We start from the raw sequence: 19,719 nt of genomic DNA, 5'->3' as shown, positions 1-19,719 counted from the left end.
GCGACACCCGGGACCCGCGCCCGCTCCTGCGCCCCCGGCCGGCGTCCGCTCGGGGAGGGCGCGGCGGGGACGCTCTGTGACGGCCGCCCTGCCGTGCGGAGTTGGGGGGCTCCTCAGCCCAGCTGGTTCTGGCCGGTCGGTCTCGACGTCATCCCCGAATTGGCCCTCGTTTGCCTCGTTTTGCTGCGATGCCGCCTGCTCTGTACCGGGCGATGTAGTGACTCTCACTGCGGAGCGCAGATTGCCAGCTCCGTCGCCCTCAGCGCGCTCACGGAGAAAGCCTGCTGCTTTTCATCGGGCCAGCTGGGTGAGGATTCGGTGTAACTGAGCGATTTTAAATTGCTTATTATGTGCCCCGCACTGTTGCCAAGTGCTTTCACGTGTGCACTTATTCACTTAGCGCTATCAGTGAATAGGTGCTTTTGTCTGATGCTGCCGTTTTTGCAGATGAGAATAGGGTTCTTGGAGAAGTTAAGTGAAGGCTGAGTCCTGCCGCAGATCCCGGCTCCCTTGGACCTACAAACACCTTGCAGGGCTAGTGCTATCCCATTAGATTTTCCAAGTTTTTGAAAACATCACTGTTCTTCCTAATACAGTGCCCAAAGGAATACAGAGATTTCCGTTTAACTTAGTAAAAATTTCTCACTGTCGTTCGACAAGCAATATAGGGGTTCTTTATCCTGACTAGTGGTTGATGCAGAAACCAGCTTAAGCAGAACCGCACACATGGTTACAGTATCATATTTTGTTTATTCATTCTTCCCTTGATGGATCTGGTGATTTTTTTAAAAGTATTTGATACAGGGTCTCGCAATGCAGCTTGAACTCGTAGTGATCCTCCTGTCTCAGCCTCCCCAGCGCTGGTATTACAGGCACAGGCCACCATGCCTTGTTTTAGGCGTTCTCCCCGGGGGCGGGGCCGCCTCCACCGAGGCACTGGATCTGGTGATTTTCTGGCCCTGGATCTTGGTGGTTTGTGTGTGTAGTGTGTACTAGAGAGAAAGGTAAACGATGATGAGCTCAAGCAGTGAGTGAGTTCTTATTGATTTTTATGATAAACTGTTACTTAGAAGATTTAAGATGGTATTGTGGTACCAGGTGTGCTACCTAATGGTGACGCTCATTACCTGCAGTTTGTGATCATTAAATGAATTGTGAAGGGCATTGATCAACAGAAGTACATTTTTTTTTTTCCAGAAGCAAATTTTTGTTTCACTTGATCCATTTTTGTAAAATTTTACAACGGGAGCTTTTTCCATATCCTTTGCAAATGACTGTTAACTGGTGTGCATTTATTTATTTGGTAGAAATAGTGTATTGATACTGTTTACCCCGGCCCTCAGCCAAGCGGAAACACTGTTTCTTTGAGTGAAGGTTGACTGATAGAATTGTGCCTACTTTGATATGTTTTAATTCTACAGACCACTTAAAAGATAGTTCTTAAACTCAGAGTAGCAAGCTGTGACTTCTCCTTTGCTAAAAGTAACACAGTTATTAGAGATGCAGGTAGTAGTTACACTGGGTGAAAATTTGTGGCTTTCTGTGATCTTGGTTTTAGCAGTCTGGGATGGATACTTCATTGCCCTATTTATGTTTATCTTATAAATAAAATGATGGTATTTTTCACCATTCCTGAACATGTTTGTCCTTCCGTCTCCTCTGAGATTGTACAGCATAGGATTAGGTAGTTTAGATTATACTGTAAAATGCTGTAGAATTCTTGAAGGAGCAAGCAGAGCTCACTGTGTAGAATTGTCTTGTTGTCTCATTTTGGTGTTTTTGTTCTCTGAGTTCCTGAAATTGAATCACATTTCTTCAGCTGAATTATAGCAGTTTAAGCAAAATCTGTCTTGACAGGACAGCTATAAAATATTTTCTTGAATAATTTAAAATCTAGTAACCTGTTTGAACCATTACATAGAGGAGTTCGTTCCCATTTCTCTCCACATTTCTTCAGATTTATTCACTGCCTGCGTGGCCTGGAAACCTGGTGATTTCCATTCCTTGGTCAGAGAAAAAAGAAATTCTTGTCATTTCTGGCCTAGATCTGCCTCACTCACACTGCCCCTCACCCTTGAGTTGCTGTTCAGAGATCCTTAGAGCCCAGGGTGAATGAGTAGCACCTGGGGAGTTTTTCTACAGTCCAGGGTTTTAGGCCTCACTCCCAGGGATTCGGATTTTCCTGGTCTTCAGTTGGGTTATAAATTTGCATCAGAAAAAGCACAGTCATAAGTCAAAATTCTGATATCCAGGATGTGGGTAGTACTGTAGTCGTGGCTTTGTAGAAGTTCATAAGATTTTTCGTTGAATCTGTTCCCACAGTAAGGCACACCATTTTATATTACTACTAACAAACAAAAAGTGTAGTAATAAACCTCACCCCAAGTTTAGGCATGTTAATGAGAGCAGTGAATATCTTAAAATACAGGGTTTTAAGGCATCTGTGGCGCTGAGGGGTGCCGCTTATGTTACAGTTTTATTATGAGGTGTAGAACGAGATAAATGATAGCAGCTTTCCTCAGATGTACTGCCATGTGAAATGTCTATATAAAAGTTTATATACATTGTCCTTCCTTGCCACTGGTTTTCAGTGAAGATAATACTCGTGACTGCTTTACATGCAATTTAAAGGGATCTTGCCCTCCAGTTTGACCCCATTGGATTTTCCTTTCATTTTCAGACATTTCTGTATTTGTGGCTCAGTTTAGAAGTTTTACTGAAGCATTTACTCATTGTCACTTTGACATCAGGTGCGGCACGATGGTTTGACTTTGGTCATTTCCTGTCAGTTATTTTTTTATTTTTATGTTTTTCAGTTAGACAACTCTGTGGCCATCAGCAGAGCCAATGAGCTGATTATGCACAGAGCCTCCAGTCCTGTGGCTGTCACGAGAAGTTTTAGGATGTGGTTAAGACCAAGCCTCTGTCAGAGTAGACTGGAGCTCTGGCTGCCAACCCAGTAAGAAAAGCTGCGACATCCTATTGGATACTGCAAGAAAATGTATAGGTTCAGACAAGTCTTTCCCCAATAATGAGAATTTAATGAAAAGCCCAGCCACATTCTATGGTATGACCTTCAGTGGTGGAGAAAAGTTAGGTGAGTTGGATTTGGGAAGGAGGAACAGAATGTGAGTCCTTTTCAGTTTTAATCCCTCAGCATGTGTTTGGAAAACATACTTGTTGATCCACTGGACTGTTTCCCAAATCAGGTATCTTGTGTTTCTGATGAGGAGTACTTCTAAATTTCTTCAGCTAATTTAGGTGAACTGGAAGAATATTAGGCATTTGTGAGATTGAAGTGACTTGGGTTGGAATTCTCTCAGGATGTAGTGCATGTGGTCTGTCAGGCTTGGCTGCTTTGGTCCCCACTAAGACTTTGGGACAAAGCTGGTCTAGACTGGACACCTTCAAATGACTGACCTGTTTGTAGTGTTTTTGTACTATTAAGTATTTTCTCGAGTTAGATTTTAAAGACCACATTCTATTAGATGTACAGTATACCTAATAAAGATAGCAGCTCACATCGCATACTGAGATTTTAAATGTTAATAATCTTCCAAGTGAATATTATGTCACCCTTCTCAATTTACTTTTCGAAGTTCAGCCTGGCAAAGATGTGTGGCCTCTGAGTAAGATAGGCTATTTGATAACAGTCTCTTATTTACTATACACATAACTTGTATTGCTAAAGGGAAAGTGTTTAAAAAATAAATATTTGGAATTTTAAAAGTTGGTCAAGCATGAGATACATAATTATCCTATGCTTTATTAGGCTCATTGCATACACTTACATAAAGGAAATAGCAGTATTAACTTCCCACTAAAATCATCTTATAGTTAATGAAATGAAGTTTAATTCAGTGCGATTAATTATTATCAATTTATTTATGTATCCTGCGATGGATTTGGAAGAGTCAGTGCCTAGCTTCATCCCTGCCTTCATTGTAAAAGGTCAGTGTCATCTATAGAAAGGAAAAGAATCCTTTCGAAGAGTGAGGTGGTGGTATTTCCTCTAGAAAACAAGCTGCTTGGCACGGAGAGCGGGCAGTTAGGACAGTGCCTCGCGGAGTGCAGGACTTAGAATATTGGATCGGTCCTAGCGCTGTAGGAGGATTCTTAAGAGAAGCAGTAGAAACTGTATGGGGCTGTGTATCCTGGACTTTTAGGGCATGGCCACAAAGTTTTAAATTTTTTATTTTAGATTTTTTGATCAAATTTTTTTTTCCTTGCCTCATAACTCTGTAAATTGTACCCCTTAGACCTGTATGTCCCATGAGCCTGAGTTGATTTTCACATTTTTCAGTGAGGTAAAAAAGAAAAATTTGATAGTACATGAAAATTTTAGGAATTCAAATTTCAGCGTGTAGGCGTAGCTTTATTAGAACGTGGGTGGGTTGTACATTTTCACATTTTTGGTGGTTTGCATTTCAGCTACAGCTGTGAAGTGGGGCACTTGTACAGTCTTCTTCTTACAGAAGTTTCCCAATGCTCATCCTGTTTTACTCACAGATATATAATTATTTATTGCATATTTTTTAGTGTCATACTCCTTTTTGTAAATGTGAGATAATATTGTGGCTGTCATAGTTGTAGTATTCATTTCAGTATTCTCTTTTTCCTCTCTTATTCTTTGTACGTAGGACAGGGTCTACAGGGTCTCACTATGTAGATCAGACTTTTAGTGATTCTCCTGTTTTCAGCCTCCCAAGTACTGGGATTACAGACGCGCACCACTGTGCCCAGTCCCCGTTCCTGGCTGGCGCAGCAGGCTGGGGATCTAACCTCAGATGCCCTGTGTCCACCTAAGCAGGCACTTTAATCTGCTGAGCTATCTGGCCCACCCTTCCTCTCTATTTTAAATATCCTCACACAACTTGCTATTTTAGTTTGTCCTCTTGATCTTTATTAGTATGAATTCTTTAGAGAAACAGTACCAAGAGGAAATATATAAACCAGATAATGCATTGCTGTGTAATTATCTATCTATAGATATATAGATTATAAGTATAGATGGTGACACACCTATAGATATAGAACATGTATTTCTTACCTAAAGGTGGAGATTATATGAATTTAGATAATATAGCTATAGATCATATCCATACATTTTTTTTTTAAATTTTATTTATTTATTTGTATGTGTGTGTGGGGCGGCAGCTCAGCCCACCAGGGGGAGGGGCTGGCTGGCATGTGGTGCTGGGGGATTGAACCGCGGTCCCTGTGTTTGCTAAGCTTGTTCTAAGTAGGTGCTTTAGACCATTGAGCCATCTCACCAGCCCCATAAGGATTTTTTTTTTTTTTTTGCTCCTTGAATGCCTTCAGGGCACTTTTGGCTGGCTGGAGGGTTGTGGGGATCGAACTACAACAACCTGAGGCTAACAGCTTTGTGGAAGCAGACACTTAAAGAACTGAGCTAGGGCCAGGCCCCCCATATCCATACATGTTATATTAAATAGATGACCTAGACATCCCTTATGATAAACTACCTATTCTTGTAGTTTGTTATAAGAAATTGTTTCATACAGATTAGAGGCAGAGAAGTCTAGGATCTGCACTTGGCAATAGATGGTTCAGTCCTCATCTGAATGTATTCTCTCAGCTTAAAGACAGAGAGGGAGTGAATTCTTCCTCTGTTAGAGAAATGTTTTTTTTTTTTTTTTTCCCTACTCAGGCACGAAAGACCTCAAAAGACATGGAGATTTCTCCTGATGAGAAGATTGCCATCAGTTCCCCAGACACTAGCTAGGTGTTCTCTGCTCCATTTCAGCTCTGTTACTACAGCTGGAGGCAGTGTCAGGTACCGCAGGGGGAGGACTCACTTCCCAAGACCACCCCTCCTACCTTAGACCCTGGTAGTTTTCCCTGTGCTCCTGATGAACTGGCTATAAACGAGCATTCCCACAACCTCCTCTTGGGTTTCAGCTAGTTTGCTTCAGTGGCTCCCAGAACTCATAGAAGAATTTAGATTGACTACTCTGTGGTAAAGGTTATTACAAAGGACGCAGGTAACTAGGTGCCCCAGTAAGCTGTGTCAGAAGCGACACAATTTCCATGGCATCCTGGACCCAACCCCCCAGAACCTCCCCTGTCCATGTTCCATAATCTGGAATTTTTCCATACTCTGGGGTTTTATGGAGACTTGGTTGCATAGGCATGCCTGAAGCATGGACAACCATGTTAAAATGTGGTGGGACCAAAAGAGGACTTAACGTAGCAGACTAAAGGGAGTGCAGAGATCTCCGTGGCCTGTCTGTGCAGCAGTTCTGCCTTCCTGGTTGGCAGCAGGACCTCTCTAGTGTAAGGAGGGTCTTAGGACCTGCTGTCACAGAGGCTTCTCAGACACGTTTCTGTATGTGTGGCTCCAAAACAGAGAAGTGAGTGAAGTTTAGGGTTTCTAAGATTTGTTATGGGGAAGACAAATTTTAGGTGTTACGGCCTGCTATGGTAGGGGGAGCTCTGAGCCAGGAAGTATAGTTGAAAAATATGGGTGCCTTATATGTTTTATATATGTCACATATATTTCTGAATATATGTGTCATAATATGACACTGAGCAAAGACTCAGCCTTTCTTGGTCTTTATTCAGGTTATCAGTTAAACTGGACTCTAGTGAGGAGAGCAATCTGCGTTCCCCAGTCCACAGACATCTTTGCAGGTTCACGCTGAATAATGTTTACATACAGAATCCACACACACACACGAAAAAAGTATGCCCACTTAGCGGCCTGTCACCCTAACAAATGTTTGGAAGCTGATGCCCACCACCGGGAGTGCCTCATGTAATTGTAGAGGCCAAAGGTAACCTGTATTAAGCTCGTGTCTCAATAAATTTAGTTTTAAACTATTTATGCAAGTTTTTTTTTTTTTTTTTTTTGTGGGCTCTGTATGGATAGCCAGTGGCCTAGTCAATTAGATACATAAAATTAACAATCACAGAGCCAAAATATACCCATTTGCACTTTGACCTACTCTGGAAAAGCCACTCATCCATGTGAATGCTAGCATCATGAGAACCTGGTTATTGTAGTTAAAATTGTCACTGCACTGTTAAACTGGATTGAATTGAATGACAGTTTTTCCGTATTTGTGGAGTATAACTTGTAATATTTTCTTCTGATTTAACTAAGTGGTTCCTGTTTATAGGTATTAACTGTATCAATGAGTGCTCTGTTTGCTTCATTTTCTTGTGTCGTTTCTCTCTTGAGGTGGGAAGGTTCTAACACACTAGTTTAGTCATTTTGACAAAGTGTCACTACTCTGATGTTGCTGGCTTGCAGCAGATATCCGAAATTCGTGGAACAGTTTGCAAAAGCCTTGCTGACTGGCATGACCTTTTGTTAGCAGGTCTCTCCTCTTAGAGAATATCAGTGAGCAGCTGGGATGACAGGGAACGAGACTTGTTTTAAGCTTCTTTAACCTCCATAGGACCTTAGATAAATCCCTTGACCTCATTAGTAATGCCCCTTAATACCCACTAGAGCCAGAGGGCTGATGGGAGGATCATAAGAAATAATGTGTGAATCGCACCCTGTCTGTGTGATTTATTCCCTAGTTTGTATTAATTGGCAAGACTTGTTCTGCCTGTTAGTTCTTTTCTTGGCTTCTTTTGCTGATATGAAATGATATTCTTGTAATTCACCTGATGGAGCTTGCACTTCTCTCAAGGAAGGCTGAAGTATCACTTGTGCTTGTCTTCACTGCTGTTCATGAAGTTAATGGATTTTAAGACCACACCTCATTCATATGGTAGCCTGATTTTTCCTTCAGTAACAGCACTTCACTCAATTGGCCTCAACGAGTGTTGGATCTAAAAAAGAACCTTTAAATTATAAAACATTGAAAGAAAGTCAGTCTGTCACTGTGAGGCCCTAGCTTGGGCCCTCTCCCTTCTGCCTGGTCACATAGTTGGTGTATCGAGCGCAGCGGGTCACTGCACAGCGGCTTGGCCACGCCCCTCTTGGTGTTCACTGTTGGGGCCTCGGGCAGCTTATGTTGAGCAGCCCGCTGTAGCTGCCTGCGTCACTGAATCTTCTTGTTTGGCCCCTGCTTCCTCTTGTGGCACCTGTATTCTCTAAATGCGCTGTTTGAGGGGTTTTTTTTTTTTTTGATTTTTTTTTTTAAATTTCTTTGTTTTTAACCTGCCCTGAATGATCTTCCAGCCACTAATAATTCTGGTTTTGCTAATTGGCTGTAATTTCTGTATCTCTGCCTGTAAATGAATAATATATTAACCTTCTGTTTAGAATTCTGATAGGGACCTTTCTAGCCTTCCACTGTTGTGTTCATTTTCTCTGGACCTGTTCTGTTCTCGTTTCTTTGTTGGCAGTTTGGCCTGAGCTTTTCATTATGTTTGCTTTTTCTTCACTACGGTTATCATATGTAAAGATTGCCTTTGTCTTTAAATGCCTTCTTGGGAAACAAGTCAGGAAACACTTGGAATTAGCATATTATAAACATGTTCTGTGATTTGCTTCCAAATATATTTAATGGCCCCGTAACGCATGCACAAACTGCCGGAGTAGTGCCCCCAGCTTACAGACATAGCTGTCAGCCAGCGATGTCAGCCAGAATTTGCTCTGATCCATATGCCACCTTTTTTTGCTGCTTTGTACCTCTGTGTCATTAAAGATGCAAGAACATTAAGCCAGTTAATTGAAGATGTGTTATGGTTGAAAGTTAATTTGATGAAATTTTAATTTAGAGATCTTACTAAATGTTAGCATACGAAGAAATGTTAATGGGAAACAATCAGTGTTCATCAGTTGGTTGTGTCATGGTTGCTTACATTGCATCTTAGCACTGTTGCGTTTAGAAACAGGCTTGCTGGAGGTGACACCAGGTGGCACGGTAGCCCCAGTGGGGAGAGGCTGAAACGGACCAGCAGGTGCCGGGCCCCAGCAGCTTATGGAATTCTCAGACGTTTTCCTGGCCACACTCAGATAAGAGTGACATTATTTTGGAATATTTATGTCAAGGAAAGACGTGTGGGTTGTGAAGACAAATTTCAATTTCACTGAAAGCCAAAGGGGACTATAACCTGTTGGAATTTTCATTTGAAAAGCCAAGAGCTTTTTTTTCTTTTTTTTTTTTTTATGGCTTTGTGTGATGGCTGGTGGATACTTTAGTATCTCTTGGTAACTTTTAGTGTTTTCCTAGCCTTTGGCTAAGCAGTATAAAAAGATATATAACATTGACTTTTCCTATCATGTGGAAGGTATTCAGATAAGGAAGGAAGGAAGGAAATCAATAATACACAACTTGTATAAATGATTTCTCCCCCTTCAGAGTAGATTGTGTGGAGGTAAAGTGGTGATAAGAAGACGGGGTGTCTCTTTTTTCAGGGGGGTGGGGGGGATGAGGAGACTGGGTTTTTTGTTTATAGCTTTCAGTGAACTACTAGATCAGATCTCAGCATTGAAATACAAGTATCAATCCAGTCTGAAAAAATATAATTCTGATTAATATGCTTCACTAATGAAATGTTTATTGTGAATTTAATCTATATGGGAGATTGATTTGACTTGGACATGCTTTATTACCAGTTTTCTATTTTATTTTTTTAAATTTCACCTGTGCTATCAGGAGAGAAACATGCATAGTCTTCCAGGTTTTTTTTTTTGGTAGCATCTGTTTCTTCTGTGGTAAACAATATCTTTTTTTTGTAATTTTCAGGAAGGGTCTCACTACTAGATTGGACTCGTAGTGATCCACCTTTTTACAGCCTCCCAAGAGCTGGGATTACAGGCACGCGCCACCACGCCCAGTCTCAATTGCCATTTTAGCATGCCCCAGGGGTGGGGCCAGCATGGCAGGACTGGGGATTGAACCCCAACTGTGCCTGCTTGCAGGCACTTTAATCCACTCAGCTATTTGGCCAGCCCTTGTGGTAAATAATATTGAAGAACAATATTTGATGTGTAATGTTCTATCAATAATGAAAATTGCTGGAATATTTGAAATTGTAATTTTGTATAGCTGTGGGTATTATTTTGTACATATAAAGTGAAAAACCTGAAGGGAACCCTTTGCTATGAATGCCGTGGTCCCTGAGTTGTCACATCAGAGGTCACTTAGCACAGGGTCCTGGTGCGAGCTGACTCTCCTAACTCCTGCCACATTTCCGCCAACAATTTTCCCCATTACCACACTAACAGCTTAACTTCTTTGAAGCATACCTGCAAATTGGACGTGTGGAACTGGTCAGAAGTTCCTTCAAGGTCCGATGTCACGAGAGTAGAGGCATCGTCCTCAGGTCACAGCTCGCTGGCCACCTTTCTCATTTGTTCGTAATGCGAGGGAGCTGAGGAAGCAGTAGCAGGCGACACAGCCCTGCAGAGCTGCACTGGTGTTCACTGGATTCCCGCTTTAGAACACGCAGTCCGAATCAGTCGAAGGAAGGATATTCCACCTAGGATTAACCGTGTTTGCTTTTTCTTTTGATTTTAGGAGTTTATTTAATGAAAAGTGCTGTAGACTGAAAAACCAAACATGAGGGTAGCAGGTAAGCTCTTTAATCTGCTGGATATAATTTTGACTTTGGGGAAACTGTTTATAACATCTAAAGGAGAGGGTAAATGGTATTTCTTTATGTTGAGTACAGAGCTAAAATAAATTATGTTAAGTGCAATAAATCAGACCCACAAGCTTACATATCACATGGGAAAGCTAAATTGTAACTAAAGAGCAAAAGTAAAAGAAGTTTTTGGGACTAGGAAAATAGATCTTTCTCAGCTGAGAAGGTGCTCAAGAGACAGAGGGGAAAGGGAAAGCGGAAGCAGATGGGAAAGGAATTAAGATGTGCTGTGCACGTGTCCCCGCCTGGCGCTGAAAGAGAAGCGTGTGCCGCCCACGTGCTCACAGCGTGTAAGTCACTCGCGGCTAGGTAGTCAGCCAGTCACAGATTGGACATGTAGAATTATGTAAAGTTTTAGTGAGAGACTTTTGAAATGGCAAATATTTTAAGTTGTGGTTTTAATGTTTTTTGTTTTTTTTTTCTTATACATGAAGCTTGTGTTTGCCTGGTATTGCACGTAAAATGTCCATATGAAGAATGGTTTTGATAGCACAGGATTTTTGTTTTTGCCAAGTCTATATAAGCCTCTTGAGAAAAATGAGTTCTGTAGTTTAAAAGTTTTAATCTCTCCCATGTAAAATTAAAACAAGTACATGTAAAGAACTCAGCAAAATTTCTTTTTGCTCAGTATTTATTCAAGTTCAGTCTGTAAAGTTTTAAGGACATTAACCTGTTCTTGACAACATATTAAATAAAGGAAAGAAATCAGCAAGTGTTCACAGTATTGAGGTAGTCATCCTCCAGACATTATAAGACTGACCTCGAAGCACCTGGATGCCCTCTTCCTACCTGTAGGAAACTCCGTGAATGCCCCACGCTTTCTCCATCCAGTAAAAGGCCTAAGCAATGCAAGTGTTAGAAAGGGATTTCTGCAAATATGTGCCCAGCATGGAAGGCAGCTTACAGTTTCTCAGAATCAAGATAGTTGCTCCTTTAATTTCCTCTCACTGGAAGGCTAAATATTTTCCTTTAAAAACATCTTTTAAAAATGCCTCATGTCAAAGGAGGCGAACAGCGAATCTTCCTACTTTGGCTGCAGTTGTAGAGTCAGGAAGCTCATCAGACGTCATGGCTATTAAACTGATATGCTTGACGGTTGTTAAACAAAACTGAAGGTTGTTAGGAATGCTTTTGTGAAATTTTTGAAAACTGGATCTCTTTTTCCACGAAGTTACGAAACATCTTTTTGAAAGTAATTGTACAGTTGCTGAAGAAGCCTTCCCCAGAAACCTCAAGCTTGCTTGTGGTTTGAAACACAGGCAGTGTCGTTTTTTTTGAGGGATCTTTGTGTGCAGCAGGACTGCTTAGTATTGTGGCTTCTTAGATGATTTTAAACTATGTCGTTTAAGCGTGATGACTTGAAAAGCAGGTTTTTGTTTGACCTTAATCCTAACTTCATTCTAATTTAAATCACCTTCCTCATCTAGCCCATTTCTCTGATTCTGACAACTAATGACTAGGTTAATTGATGAGGAATGATTCACCAAGTGCTTCTTTCATGTTTGGTACTATTCCTCACCTAGATCTTGAGGGGAATGCCTTAATGAACAAATGGAGAAGATGAGCGGTTTATTGATTTTGACAAATTAGTCTCCTATTTAAAATAAGTCCTTGTGGCTTGAAGTGGTCGCACAGCCATTACTATTCCAGATGAAGTGTATGCATATTGGTTTGTGAAAAACAGGAGCAGCTCCCTGCCTTCCATGGCTAGAAGGCAAAAGAGGTTTCGTAAAAGGTTCAGAATGGGTGTCCTGTGATGTGGAGACAGAGTCTTCCAAGTCCAGAACTGAATATTGGTTCTGAATCAGCAGCCCTGCTGAAGTTCTACCAGAACAGGTTCTAAAGACAGTGCCAGTTTCTCTGCCTGTAGGTTTTCTACTCCTCAGAGCTTTTGTCTCTTCCTGGTTCCTGTCATGGTCCAGTAGAGTGAATAGATCTTCATGCAAGTGCTGCCACTTACTAGTTATAGCAAAGGGAGGTAAAATTTTAGCTTCATTTTCTGTATTTATAAAAGTAAGTGATATTTGAAAAGTTGTGTAAAGTGCGATTATGCCGCTAAACGCATTTAGCTCCGTAGCAGGCATTCGTAAGTGGTGTAGGTGCTGCCTTCATCCTTCGCTATTGCTGGAGTACAGTACCTCTACATCTTAGGGGAGAGGTTTCTTTAGGTTCAGGTTTTCAGTCCTTGGTCAGCTGGCTCCAAAGCAGAAATGACAGAGTGGAAGGGTCTCATGTAAGAGAACTGCTCCCCCAGTGGCCCGAAAGAAGAGAGGAGCCAGAAAAAGAGGTGCACCTTCCAGGCCCTGCCCTGCGAGATCGCCTCTTACCAGACCCCTCCGCCATCTGCTCTTTCAGCCTCTGAACTCATTCATTCGTGAGTGAATCTAGTTACTGTTCAAAAGCCCCACCCATGAGCACAGGCGAGTTTGAGGATCTAAACCATTACATGTACTACATATAAAGTGTATTCCGTTGTAACTTTTTAATTTAGAGTCAGGTTTCTTTTATAAACTTGAGTTTTTTAAAAATCATTTTAATATTCAGTGTGCATGAAACCAGGCATGGCGGCGCACACCTGTAATCCAGTCCCAGCACTGGGGAGACTGAGACATGGTCACTAGGAATCCTAGCTATGTAGTGAGACCCTGTACCAAATAAATCATAGAAAAAAAAGTCAGCGTTCAACAGTAAAAGTATATTTTACATTTCTGCTTTATGGACAGATGGAAAAGTTATGTGGTTATACACACTCATAATTGCTAGAAAATAAGTTGGTCATGGTAGCATGTAGTGCAGAATCTTCAGGCTGTGGTTTTAAATGATCAAGAAAAATATGCCACCTGATAGCATTCATCTGTTTATCAAAGAGTTGTTGATGTTGTTACTGTGCATGGACCAGTTGGCTACATCCTGGTGGAAAGGGTTCAAAACCTAATGAATTTTATGCTCTACTGCACTAAAAATGCAGGCAGTTTGGAGTTGCCCTTAACAACCAAGGTAGAAAATGGAGGAGAGAGAAAGGGAAGGATTAGTGGTCATACTTCCTTGTTGCCAAGCTGCTATATTAGTAGAACTTTTTAAAAGGTTTCTTTCAGAGCAGTTTTGGGTTCACAGCAAAATTGAAAGTACAGACATTTATCATTTTCCATCTATTCCTTGCTGCATGCATAGCTGTAATAGAGTGTTTCTAGACAGCAGTAAGTAGGCCTTGAGCTGCGTCCTCGCCTCACAGCGAGCATCGTCGATTGATTCCCTCTCCTCCCCTCTAAGGATGTGTCAGTTCTTTTCAGGTTTATGAAGTCAGAATTAGGTAGTTTGGTTGTAGAGTGTGGAGTACGGTGCAAACCGGCAAACCACTTTACTTTGTTAGGATTCCTGGGTTTTTGGTCCTTCTGCCACTAACTTATCTGTAATCCTGGGTGAACACCTCACTTCTAAGCCTTTTTTTCTTTTAAGAAAGTAAGATGAATGCTGGTCTTTTCCACCTCTTTTACTTTTTGCTGCTGTTTGTAATACTACTGAGCCACATCCCCCGCCCTCTACCTTGCATGTCAATATAAGTTAAAGAGAGAAGAGAAATTTCATAAGCACATGTTACTGTAGTTCCTGAATAAGCTAATGACATAGCTCTGAGATCCTAAGTTTAAAAAGAAGACTTTCCTGGTTGTTGTTTTTTTTTTTTTTTTTTAAAGATTTTATTTTTTTTATTTTTTTTTAACATTTATTTAGTGTGTATGTGGCCAGCTCAGCCCACCAGGGGGCGCGACTGGCTGGCATGTGGTGCTGGGGGATCGAACCACGGTCCCTGTGCTTTTCCAAGCTTGTTCCAAATAGGTGCTTTAGACCACTGAGCCATCTCTCCAGCCCCTCCTGGTTGTTTTCTTACCTTGCACTTTGTCCTTTTCTTTACTAGATCTGGTAAACTTGCAGAAAATGCTAAACAGATAATTCATATTAAGCAGTAATGTCAGCGATAACTTTGTGAGACAGACATAAGTAAAGATACAGTTATGAAAGATGAGTCATCTGCCCTCATGGAGCTCACCATATCATCTTGTTATAAAATACAAAAGAGATGTCAAATTATGCCCTCTTGGGATAGAAGGCCTATCTTAGCCTAAGTGTTAGTGTAAGTTGTTTGCCATGCCACTAGTGATGTACTGTAGGACTATGTTGCTAAACCTGTGAACGTTTCACTTGAGAGCTGCCCGCTGAGTGATGCCTTGGCCTCGTGTGGTCTCCGGCGGGTCCAGAGTTCTTGCAGCATTTCTGCCTGCCTGCCTGCCTGCCTGCCTGCCCTTCATACTGGGAAGCACTAGAAGCTGCATCATCTAACAAAACCAGTCATGATGCTTTTATGTAGTTAACTGCTGACAGGTAGGGGGTTTTTGCATAGAAAGACAGTGTTTTAAGTAGTCTTAAGTTTAAAATACATAACAAAAGCTGTGTGGGCTCACAGACTCTCGCTGAATAATTTCTGCCTTTTCCCTAGGAGCTGTAAAGCTGGTGGTAGCTGTGGCAGTATTTTTATTGACATTTTATGTTATTTCTCAAGTATTTGAAATAAAAATGGATGCAAGTTTAGGAAATCTATTCGGTAAGTCTCTTCTGTTTTAAAACATTTTTGATGTGGTTGCCTAAATTTTTTATCAACTCTCAACGCTGAGTCATTGCTGTTTATTCAGTTTAGAAAAAGAATTATCAGTAAATGTGGTTTGTTAGAATGTTCTAAAATGTGTAAGAAGTCTTAGAATTTAGTATAAAGTAATGAATCTTCTGTCCAACACTTCGAATAAATTTAAAGACTTTTATTTTAAAGTCTTAAAGACTTTTATAAGTAAGAGGCATGAATCATGACTTCTAAGAGCACGTTCTAGAAGCTATAACACCCTTAAGTTTAAATTACTGGGGCTGGAAAAATTGGACCCAAATCTTGCTTTCAGTTACCATGTGATTAGGAGTCACAATTGTGTATGTTAAATATTGGTCATCGAAATTCATCGTTCTTTCAGCCTTCGTTTTCTTTTGGGACCTTTTTTCTTTTTGGTATCCATATGTTTCTATATCGTAAATGTACCATGGCAAGGCAGTTTAACTTAGTTTTTAACAAAATCCCTAAGTTAATGAAATGGAACCAATTTAATGCTATTTTAGAGAATTGTGTATCTTAAGTACCTAATGTGTATTTCTAGTCTATAAATATATTATTATGAAAATAAAGACCTTAATGGTTGTGTATTAAAGTGGCAAGTATTATATTTAAACCTGTATAAAATTAAGTCTTTTGGAGTGACTATAGACCTGCATAATTGAAATTTTGTGATGTTACAGATACTTTTCATAGATCTTTGTTGAGTAAACTTTGGCTCCAATATTGTTTAAAACATTGAAAATTAAGCGTGAGAAGTGAAACTATAAAACCTAAAACCTTTGGCCTAGTAGGCAGAATTGAATGAAAGAACTTTGAGATCTCCAGATTCATGAGTTTTGCTTTGCATGAATTAATGCTTGTACGGGATCCTTGACATTTAATCTACTTTCTCTCTTGTCCAAGCTCAAGACTTTAGTGCTTGGCGAAAGAATCTCTAGAAAGTCTTGGCTAATGCAGGCTCTCATTTGGTGTCTGGGATGTGGCCTGAGATTTTGTGTTTTTTGTTTGTTTGTTTGGGTTTTTTGGCCTGAGATTTTGCATTTTTGAATATACTTTGTGGTGGTGTTGAGATTCCTGTGGTTGGACCACATTGTGAATAGCAGGGCTACAGATGCTTTTGATGTCTAACATTGCAGGTGGATTTCTTGCTAGGACTACCTAGAGTCCATCTTCGTGTTACTTTTAATTGTCTTTTGTACTCTGTCATGGTTTATGTCTGGTTATCCCCCAAAAGCCTTGGGCAGTCGTGGGGGGCTTCTAGAGTTTGTGATTAATACATGATCGATCCAGTGCAGGGATTGCAGGTGTGAGTGCTACACTCACTGTGCAGCAGGTGATTTGCATTACAAATGTAAGGAGGGGAGAGAGGGGCTAGCTAGCTACCACTCCCTTTGTTCTTTGCTGTTTTCCAACACCTTAAATGGCTGCTCTCTGCCAGGTGCTGCTCTGCCTTAGAGCCGCCCAATGTGGACTGAAACCTCCACTAACTGTGAGCTAAATAAGCCTTTCCTTCATTTTAGGTGTCAGGTATTTTGTCCCAGCAATGAGAAAAAAGTAATTGAGACATTCTTGCAGTTACTTTCAGTCCTTGATCGTGCTTCTGCCTGCTGGAATGCTCCTCTGCCTCATGTTCTCTCAGCTAGTTAGCTGTATCCATGGCTCTTCAAGACCCCTTACTCATTTTCCTCTTTTCAGGTAATGGACGCCTCCTTCACATTTGCTCGTCTTGATGTATTGATCATTTTCTTCCTGACTTGGCTGTTTTTAAGCCCTCTTCTTAGAAGGAGGTACTGAGGTCCAGCTTAAAATGGTTATTGCAAAGTAGAGTGCAGCTTCTCTTTACTTGGTGTAGTCTGTGCATGTTGATTCCTACCAAGTGCCCGCTGGCTGCAGTGGCCAGGGGCAGAAACCACATGGATGACGCTGAAGTTTTGTGCGTTGTTGCCCTGGAAATGCAGTATATCCCTGACCTTCCTAAGAAATGTGTGGGTTAAGGGAAGGTCATTATAGGATGGTAGCGTGATGTAGAAATAGGTGTTTTTCCTTTTTAAAGAAGCAGACTTTTCACTTACCTGTAAATGTTGAGTGAAAACTCTGACAAATCAATGAAAAGAGACTAAACAGATTTTAAAAAAGGAAAAAAAAGACAGTCCTTGAGCAAAGGGAGCCAGTGGAACCATTGGTACAAATAGAATAAATATTTGGAGAAAGGCTAGCTACTTTTAGAGGCGAGTGAAGAAGAGGTTGGGTGAAGCTGTGTTTGGCACGGTTGTTGTGCACATGCAGTTAGCTGGCGATCCCCTCCAGTGATCTGCCCCTGCCCCTGCCCCTAGGCACTGTCCCCATCCTAGTCCATCCTGTTTTCTTACACACTGTGGTACTATCCCTTTGTCTCCTTGTCTTTGCTGTATGTGGATCTCACCACTCGCAGCATCATTCTTGGAAACGCGTGAACCTTTAGCACTTTCAGTCCCTGGAGAATAACATACAAAGTTTGTGGTCACTGGAGATCCACTGAGAGGCCAGCCTGTCCTTCTGAACTGTTCTCTGCACCTGCCCACCTCGGGTGCTGCCCTTGCTCTGCCACAAGCTGGCCCCGTCTTTTGGTGCGTTGGCCTTGGCTCGCGCTGAATCCACACCTTTCTCATCACCGTGTCACCTCTTGACCATCTCACTCTCCAAAACTTGATATCAGTGCCCCTCCTTAGAGATTTGCTTGCACCTCCTTCTCTGCTGGAACGTATCACTCCTTTTTTGAGCTGTTGTTTCTAATTGCATTGTACCTATATCATTTTAGCACTGCTCTTACTTGGCTTTGCACTATAGAACCTTCCTTCTTTTTCTTTCTCTTGTGTCTATCTGCCCACCAGAGGGAGGGCAGTAACATCCCAGTGCTTCACCCCGCAGTAGGAGTGGGCCCTGCAGATAGAGATACTGATTGAGGTTAAATGAATGTAGGTAATTGAGGATTCAGGTTTCTATGTGAAAAAGAAGAGTATATCCAAGGTGGAAAAATGAGGGGTAGTCGTTGAGAACAAATGCTCAGTTCTTTAGGATAGTTACTGCTCTTGATGTTCATGTAAAGTTTTCCTAGTGTTAAGTAACTGCAAAGTGTTATACTGTGCATTGTAGCTATTTAATTTGAGCGTCCTTAGAGCAGATGCATGTGTTGATGTCAGAAGCAAAGTCATACTTTATAGCTATAAAACCTTATTAGATTTTTGTCTGTTGGATTGGTGAAAATTTAATTTGCGGGGTTTATTTTATTCTCATTTAGACTATTATCAAAATGAATTGTGTTGTCTTCTGTGACTTATTTAGTATCTCAATTAATGGCAGGGGAAAAAGTATAGCCTACTATTGGACTAGTTCGTATGATCGGTATTCTAGTTCTTGTAGTGGTGAGTTTTCTGTTTTTTCCCCACTTGTTAGTATAACAGCTTACTCGAGATAGCTTCTGTAAGTCATTATGACTCAGATTTAGTGTGTAGTGTTTTAGAAAATTAAAACAAAATTTTTATTGAAACTAGTTGAAATTACAAAGCAGATGGTGATTTTTTTTTTTTTTTTAAACAATATTTTGGTGTGGGGTGTAGTTCCGTGGTAGAGCGCCTGCCTAGAATGTGTGAGGCCCTGGCTTCCATCTCCGACACCAAAAACCAAACAGGAAACACAAATGTACTGAGAAACCAAGCCAAAAGACAAGTATTTAATAAAACAGTTTTGATAATTGTAAAATTACATACAATAGGAAATACTGGGAGCCAGCCATGCTGAGGCATACCTGTAGGCCCAACACTCAGGAGGCTGAGGCAGGGGGATTGTGAGTTTGCAGCCAGCCTGGGCTGTGTAACAAGCTCACGGCTAGGAGGGGCCTTGGTGCGTGTGTTAGGCCTGGGCTGCATTCCTGGATGGTATCCTTTCATGATTGAAAGTCACCTAGCTGTGGGGTTTCAGCTCCTAGCGTTCTCAGGATGACGGGCCTAGAGAAGACTTCTAGTGTTGGTGGCTACAGCCTAGCAGTGCACCTTCACCTGTGAAGAAGTGTTTCATGAGTTTCTTTATCATCAAATGTCATGTGCTGCCCCTTGCACTTCCATGAAATAAATGGAAGTGATGTTTAGTTAAAAACAACTGTACTGTGCATGTCTGCTGGTCTGTGGAAAGGAGCAGATAATTTGTTTGTCTCCTTTCTCCAATTGTTTGTACTATTTTTCTTCTTAATGTCTTATACATTTCTTGCTTCTTTTTCCCCCTTCAATTTTACATGCATATAGCTGGTAATACGGATAACCAGTTGGAAGACAACAATGTATTACAACAAATAACTGTGAAATTCTTAGTACCTTAGGTGAAATTTTATATCACTTGTATTTTTTTGTTTTAATTCTAATTTGTACTTTAAAAAAAATTCTTGATTAATAAACTGATTTCCCTTTGAATTGAGTGGCAGTCATTGCTTTCTCACTTCAAATTTTATAAGCTAGTATGACCAT

At 41.0% G+C, this 19,719-nt stretch overlaps 1 protein-coding gene across 1 annotated transcript in view; it reads left to right on the top strand.

Annotated features, from left to right (window-relative positions):
• Positions 1 to 150: 150 nt before the first annotated feature.
• Positions 151 to 19,719, top strand: part of Fam3c (family with sequence similarity 3 member C) — a 45,526-nt gene continuing 25,957 nt past the window's right edge. The window contains exons 1-3 of the mRNA XM_004643306.2: positions 151 to 307; positions 10,446 to 10,500; positions 15,065 to 15,169. Coding sequence (XP_004643363.1) covers positions 10,488 to 10,500; positions 15,065 to 15,169 — 118 coding nt within the window. The 5' untranslated portion in view covers positions 151 to 307; positions 10,446 to 10,487. The remainder of the gene's footprint in view (positions 308 to 10,445; positions 10,501 to 15,064; positions 15,170 to 19,719) is intronic.

Source organism: Octodon degus, unplaced genomic scaffold (genome assembly GCF_000260255.1).
Source record: "Octodon degus isolate 3935 unplaced genomic scaffold, OctDeg1.0 scaffold00170, whole genome shotgun sequence".
In the NCBI taxonomy this organism is placed as follows: domain Eukaryota; kingdom Metazoa; phylum Chordata; class Mammalia; order Rodentia; family Octodontidae; genus Octodon; species Octodon degus.
Note: the sequence above shows the minus strand (reverse complement) of the source record. Positions and strands in the feature narration are given on the sequence as shown.